This window comes from Staurois parvus, unplaced genomic scaffold (assembly GCF_062004578.1).
Source record: "Staurois parvus isolate SC_StPar_1 unplaced genomic scaffold, SC_StPar_1.0 ptg000530l, whole genome shotgun sequence".
Classification (NCBI taxonomy): domain Eukaryota; kingdom Metazoa; phylum Chordata; class Amphibia; order Anura; family Ranidae; genus Staurois; species Staurois parvus.
In genome coordinates this window covers 7,540,001-7,547,423 of record NW_028318326.1, presented here as the reverse complement: position 1 = coordinate 7,547,423, position 7,423 = coordinate 7,540,001, and the positions used below count along the sequence as shown (strand labels likewise).

Below are 7,423 nucleotides of genomic sequence, written 5' to 3'. Positions count from 1 at the left end.
CAAACAAATGCCATTGTAATGTAGGAGCATCTAAAGATGCTGCAGATGCCAAGCAGCCGCAGCTTCAAAATGTCTCAAAACACATTAGTGGCATACAGTTCCCCTATGGCAAGAATCTTTTGTTTGTTTTTTTTTAGAAAATACAATTATCCTTTCAAAAGCAATTTTAGAGCAACGAGAATATCAAATACTAAAAACCTCACACAAAACAAAATGGAGTAGTAACCAACACTTTCTACTTTATAGGCAAAGAAGTCAACCCTGTTGACTGACTAAATATTTATACAAGATCATATCTGTGTTGCAATTGTTTGATCCAATAAATTCTTTCCCTCATACATAGTCAATTACAAAAAAAAAACAAACAAAACCGTATAATTTGATTGCAGTAGGCAAAAGTCTGATCTCTTTCATGGCTCCTACATCTCCTTCAGTCTCTGCTTCTGCTCCTCGACTCTCTGCGTCTCTTCTCAGAGTCATACTTCTTCCTGTCGCGATGATCATTTCTGTTTGGACTCCTGCTAGTATACCTGTTACTTCTAGATCGATTACTTGGACTCCGCTTAGATCTAGATTTCTCAGGTCTATGGCTTTTCTCTGGTCTGTCCTCTCTTTGATGTGACCGGTTATGTTCCTCTGCCTTGTGATGTTCTCGTTTTTCTTTCTGGGACCTTTGGTTCTCAGTTCGGAAGTTGCTGTTCTCCTCCCTATCACTATAATCTTTTCTCTTGCTACAGGAAGGTTCATCTTCTCTTCTGCTCTTCCGCGACACGTTTTTTTCTTCACAGTCACTACTGCTGTCAGATTCCTTGGCACGTTTTGTTTTTTTGGACTCTTTCCGATATCTCTTCTCATCCTCACTATCAGAGGAGCTGTCACTACTACTAGAAGACCCGCTAGAGGAGCTGCTACTTTTGTGTTTCTTTTGTTTACTTTTGCTTTTCTTCTTCTTTAGCTTCTTTTTCTTGTCTTTCTTTTTCTTCTTCTTTTCAAGGTGATCTAATTTTCTGAAACAGGAGTTAATAACAAAAATCAAGCCAAAATGCAGTTTGTACAGAAACTTAAGGCAACAAAAATTTGGTGAACTGCTAGTTTTATCCTGGACATTGTGCAAGTGAGATACCTCATTAAATTTACCTGGAGTTTTATACGGTTTGTCCATGAAACCTTGCACTCAGCTTAACCCCTTTGCGCCGGCCGCACGCAGATGTGCGGCCTCCCGGCGTCTGGGCCTAGACGCCGAGCGGCCGCACATTTGCGTCCATGGAACTAAATACATATGTGCTGAGAGCGCGCGCCCTGCGCGCTCCCCGCACACATGTGTAGTACTCACGGAAAGGTCCCGCTCCGCTCTTTCGAACGGGACCTTTCCCGATCATGTGACCGCCGTGACGCGTCATCACGGCGGTCACATGATTCCTAAACCACGCCCCCACCGCCCCGCCTCCCGACGTCAGAATCTCTTAAAGGGCCGGGAGGCGTCGGCGAGAAGGGGTTAAAGGATAAGTTCACCTTTGGGAACATGTTACATGTTCCACCCGTTTTTCATGTTACATGTTCCCATAGCTGCAGCCACTCCCACCACCCCACCTCCCTCTGACAGATAGTATGGGGAAGCTTCTCCCTGTACTATTTGTCAGATTTGAAAACAGCGTAGCCGTGAGGGGCTCCGCCCACACGGCCACAGCACTCATTCACAGAGTTCTGTGAATGAGTGCCTACAAGTCCTGGCAGCCTGTTGGCTTTTAGCTTTTAACCTCCCTGGCGGTATGATTATTTCAGATTTTTGGTGCTGAAAGCGGTATCATTTTTTTGCATGGAAATATGTATTTTTTTTATTGTAGGCTGTAATTTTTAGGAAAAACTCACTGAAATCTGTCCGAACAAGAGTCTAGTAAACATCCCGGGTATGATAAAATTTGAAACACAAAATCATAAATTATAATTTAATAAATAATCATAAAAATAATATAAAAATAATAAAAAATTTAATTCAATAATATAATCAAACCAAAAACACTGAAATTTGAAATATAGCGCCAAGTTCGCACATTGCTGAGCTCAGTCGCAAAATCGTTTTCAGTTTCTGATGATGAATTTCCCCCACGAATCATTATCACTCAATTCTGCAAGTGGTTCTGATTTACTATCGCTGTTCTCTAGCTGATCTAAACCGCTTTTGACCTAAAGGGACACTTTTTGGACGCCATGGACATTTCTCAGTTTCCAGGCAGAAAGAACAGACAAAATGCAGGCAGGGCGCAGGACAAAGCACTAGGGACAATATGTATGTGAAATAGGTTGAAACAGCAATGTTTTACTGTGTAAAATGAAAAAAAAAAAAAGACATTTTTTAAAATTTTTAAATTTCCCGCCGCCGGCGGCGCCCGTACGTCCCGACGTCACAGGGACAGGACACAGAAGCCGGATGCTGGCATCGGCCGGAGGAGATGGCCGGGGACGCTGCAGGGGACACATCGTGGGAGCGCAGGGTAAGGTAAGTGAAGAACACATGCCGGAGCAGCGCCACATGGTATTCCCGAGTGTAGCTCGGGGTTACCGCTTTTGGTACTGAAATGTTACCCCGAGCTACACTCGGGAATACCGCCAAGGAGGTTAATGAACTAGTTAATTGAAGCTTCCTGTCAGAATATCTGCTTGCTCATACATCCCGTACTGCAAGCAGATATTCTGACAGGTCTGCAGGAGACCTGTATGGCATCAGCGATCTACTGATCTCTGGTGCACTGCTTTTCAGGCTCCTGCATACAAAAATAATAAATGCACATTTTTTTTTTACCTGCAAAAGAATGTGCATTTATTATTTTTGTCACAAAAGGTGAACTTATCCTTTAAAGGCAAACTCCAGATTCAACTGTTAATTCCCAGTGGTGTAGGATGTACCGATCATGGAAATGCAGCATTATTGATCTCTTTCCAGTTTTAGTAAATCAACCTCAATTTGTAGAGTGCAAAATCTGGTGTAGCTGTGCATGGTAGCTAATCATCTAACTCAAACTTGTTCAATTAAGCTTTGGCTATAAAACCTGGAAGCCGATGGGTTTCTATGCACAGTTGCACCAGATTTTCCACTCTCCCGATTTTAGTAAATCATCCCAAGTGTGTGTCTCCATGTGCTCTTTAAAGTGCACTACAACCCATGGTGGCTTGCTGACTTCTAGGCTGAAAGACCTCCAGTGTCATCTATCCCCTTTCCTCAGCAGGCAGGTTGTCAGTACCATGCCATACACGTTACATATGTGTTACATCTCACACACGCACGCACTAGATTTGATGATTTTTTTCAGAAGTAAACAGCTTTCTTGCATGAACATTTCTCAGACAAATGCCATTTGAACAATGTTCACACATGCGTTCCTTTAATACAACAGGAAACAGATACTATTGTTATATATTGGAACAAATGTATACAATTAGATGGGCAATGTACATATTTTTTAATTGCTCCCATTGTTTTGGAGGAGTTCTGGTCAAAACACTGCACCCAGGCTATGTAGTTAAAGGTCAGCAATAGCTTGTATACACATCGATACACATACACACAAGGTCAGACAGTTTGGTCATTTACATTCTCAAAAGTGATTTAATTAAACTGGCATACGTTATCTGCCAATTCTGTTAAAAAAGGCAAATGGCTTACTTTGACAAGATGAATAAAATAGGGTTTGTAATGGCACACCAAACACCAATGGGAACTTGTACACAAATTTGCAAGAGTTATACAACGCAGGTTGTCTAACGAAAATGGTAAACAAACATGTATAAGGTCATGGACATTTCAAAGGGAAACCTGTTTACAGATATGCAAAGGTTAAATAATGCAGGTTTGTCTATTCAAGAGGGTAAATTGACCAGAGGGGTCACAAGTATTTATTAGTGTACTTGTTTATGGCATATAGCATTTAAAGGGTAACTTGTTTACCTATGTACAAGAGAGGTAAAACAAAATGCAACTTGACTTAAACAATAGTAGGATCTGAGGAATTTCAAAGGAAGACCTATATATGCAGCTGTCATATGCCAAGGAATATTGTTTGTCAACCATAAGATCAAAAGTGCTTGTATGATTAACCAATCAGCTTCCTCTACATGCTAGTAAATGGGGAGTAGGTGTATATTAGTGGAGGCTGATTCGGCTAAAAGAAAAAAAGAACTGGGAATACTTAAGTGAACTCCAGAAGACCAAAAAAGATTCTGCTAGAAGGAATTTCATCTGGGGATGACACTAAATCTACACTGTGAGTAAATCCTCTTTCGGCAATAGTTTGATTAGCCTGTAGCCCTGATTGGATACAGAATTCGTAAAATCACTATAACCCAAGTGCTTTTTTAGTGTATCCCTATAGCATACTGATTCTCAATTCTCCTTTGCTATGAAGGTTAGATACCGTGTGCATGTGTGTTGTGTGAATATTTATATCTGTATGTCTTGTATTGTTTTCCTACAATCATAAGCAGTTTGTGTGTTCAGCATTTTTGGTCATTAAAACCACATTAATATACTACAGGGGTTTTCGTTTCCTTGCGTTACCATAAAGTAATTGAAGATACAAGCTAAACAACACATGGGCTTTACAAGCAGTAGTCTGCTTGCCAATTCAGAACATTCAATAATGCCTACTCCCTTGATGCTGCAGTGATGATAGAGGACTTTTCTTCTCCTCTATCACTGCCCATACAGCCACACAAAAGCCTGCTCAAACTATTGCTGGAATCAACGAACAGACAACCCACTAAATGTCTCAAGACTCTTAGGGAGTTGTAGTCGGGCACCATTTGTATGTGACAGAGTACACATAGAGTGCCCCAACTCCTACTACTGTCACAGGGTCTACAATATACACTCACCGGCCACTTTATTAGGTACACCTGTTCAATTGCTTGGTAACACAAACTGCTAATCAGACAATCACATGGCAGCAACTCAATGCATTTTGGCATCTAGACGTGGTGAAGACAACTTGCTGAAGTTCAAACCGAGCATCAGAACAGGGAAGAAAGGGGATTTAAGCTACTTTGAACATGGCATGGATGTTGGTGCCAGACAGGCTGCTCTGAGTATTTTAAAAATTGTTGATCTACTAGGACATCTCTAGGGTTTACAGAGAAAGGTCAGAAAAATAGAAAATATCCACTGAGTGGCAGTTGTGTGGACGAAAATCTGCTGTTGATTTCAGAGGTCAGAGGAAAATGGGCAGACTGGTTTGAGATAATAGAAAGGCAACAGTAACTCAAATAACCACTCGGTATAACCAAGGTATTCAGAATACCATCTCACGCACATGTTGAACCTTGAAGCAGATGGGCTACAGCAGCAGAAGACCACACCGGGTGTCACTCCTTTATGCCAAGAACAGGAAACAGAGGCTCAATTCGCACAGGCTCACCAAAATTAGACAATAGCAGATGGGAAAAACGTTGCCTGGTCCGATGAATCTCAATTTCAGCTGTGACATTCAGATGTTAGGGTCAGAATTTGGCGTAAACATGAAAGCATGGATCCATCCTGCCTTGTATCAATAGTTCAGGCTGGTGGTGGGGGTGTAATGGTGTGGGGAATATTTTCTTGGCACACTTTGGGCCCCTTAGTACCAACAGAGCATCGTTTAAACGCCATGGCCTACCTAAGTATTGTTGCTGACCATGTCCATCCCTTTATGACTACAGTGTACCCATCTTCTAATGGCTGCTTCCAGCAGGATGATACATATCACAAAGCTCAAACCATTTCAAACGGGTTTCTTGAACATGACAATGAGTTCACTGTACTCCAATGGCCTCTAGAGTCACCAGATCTCAATCCAATAGAGTACCTTTGGGATGAGGTGGATAGGGCAATTCGCATCATGGATGTGCAGCCAACAAATCTGCAGCAACTGTGTGATGCTATCATGTCAACATGGACCAAAATCTCTGAGGAATGTTTCCACACCTTGCTGAATCTATGCCATAAAGAATTAATACAGTTCTGAAGGCAAAAGGAGGTCCAACCCGGTACTAGCAAGGTGTACCTAATAAAGTAGCCGGTGAGTGTAGAATATCTTGAAAACAGACCAAGGCATGGGCAAAGTTATTTACATGCTTGTAGGGGGATAAACAGAGAAGTCTGGGGCTGATTGGATTGATTGATTAAAGCAGGCCATAGATTTGTAAAAATTCTCTCGATTTTTCTTCTGATAAGCGAAAAATTGGTCAGCCGTACAGCCAATTAGAACACCATTTAGAACGAAAATCGGTGGATAAATCCTCTGTAATTGTCACCTCTACAGGAAATTATGTTGTTTTTTGGGCGGAAATGCTGTCGTTTGGTGACCTTTTTGTCCCTCCCTCTTTTCGGAATCTGCCGGCAAGACATCAGCAACGTTTCGTTCCTACGAATTTTCTTCATTTATTGTATTAAAATGCCCAAATTAACCCGCAAAAAAACCTGGCCCTTATAACGCTTGCTGTGTTAGCACTGGAGAAGAATGGAAAACAAAAAAAAAAAAAAAGAAAGCAAGGAAGAGCAGAGTATGGTGCAAAGACTGGCTTCTGAAATTCATTCCCTAAGAAACTTCCAGGTCATCGCACATGCGCATTAATTTGTCGTTTAGAAAATCGGGGGATATTGCCATGAATGGGAAGAAATTTGCTCATTTTCTAAAATTTTTCCAGCTCCAATGATATTCGAGAAAACAAAAAAATACGAAAATCTGCAGACAAAATTGCCCATACATGAACAGATTATCCGCGGACTTTAAAGTTGTCCGAAAAATCGCAGGATTTTTCGCAAGTCTATGGCCACCTTAAGACTCTTCCATTAAGCCTGAGCTTGAAGGTAGTTCTGGGAAAGACTGCTTCACTGATCCTTTCCGTGCACTTTTCCTCTCTCAAATCTACATTTCTATACAAACAATGCTTCCAGGAGACCTTGGAAAGTTCCATTACTAACTTGTCTTGGAAAGTGCATGCTCTGCCTTTGCTGACTCATTTGCGAAAGCACATGCTCCAGAGCTATATTCCTCCTTTACTACTTTGTAAACCACTGACCTGGAACACGCATGTGCAGAGCAGATGTAGAGACTTCTAATATGCTTGTTCCAGGCCAATGCCTCTTTATAAAGTGAAGCAATATTAAGGCCTACAGCCCTGGAGCTTATACCTTGCAGTCAGCAAATACAGAAGAGATATATATATATATATATATATTTATATTTGTGACAGGTGTCCTTTCATGATTAACGGCCAGTTCACACTACATGCGTTTCAGTGTGCTTTTTTTCTGCATCCAAATCCCACAGAAAAGTAGGTTTTATGGTTGTCAATGTCAGTTCTCATCAGTGCTTGCAGTTCCAGTGTGTTCCGGATGCAGAGAAAAAAAAAAAAAAAAAGTAGAACAGGCTACATTTTTCCTGCACAGAAC

The 7,423-nt window shown here is 41.3% G+C and overlaps 1 protein-coding gene across 1 annotated transcript in view; it reads right to left on the bottom strand.

Annotated features, from left to right (window-relative positions):
- Positions 1 to 219: 219 nt before the first annotated feature.
- Positions 220 to 7,423, bottom strand: part of CIRSR (corepressor of RBPJ and splicing regulator) — a 65,130-nt gene continuing 57,926 nt past the window's right edge. The window contains 1 exon segment of the mRNA XM_089690482.1: positions 220 to 1,007. Within this exon segment, the coding sequence (XP_089546608.1) occupies positions 344 to 1,007 (664 nt within the window). The 3' untranslated portion in view covers positions 220 to 343.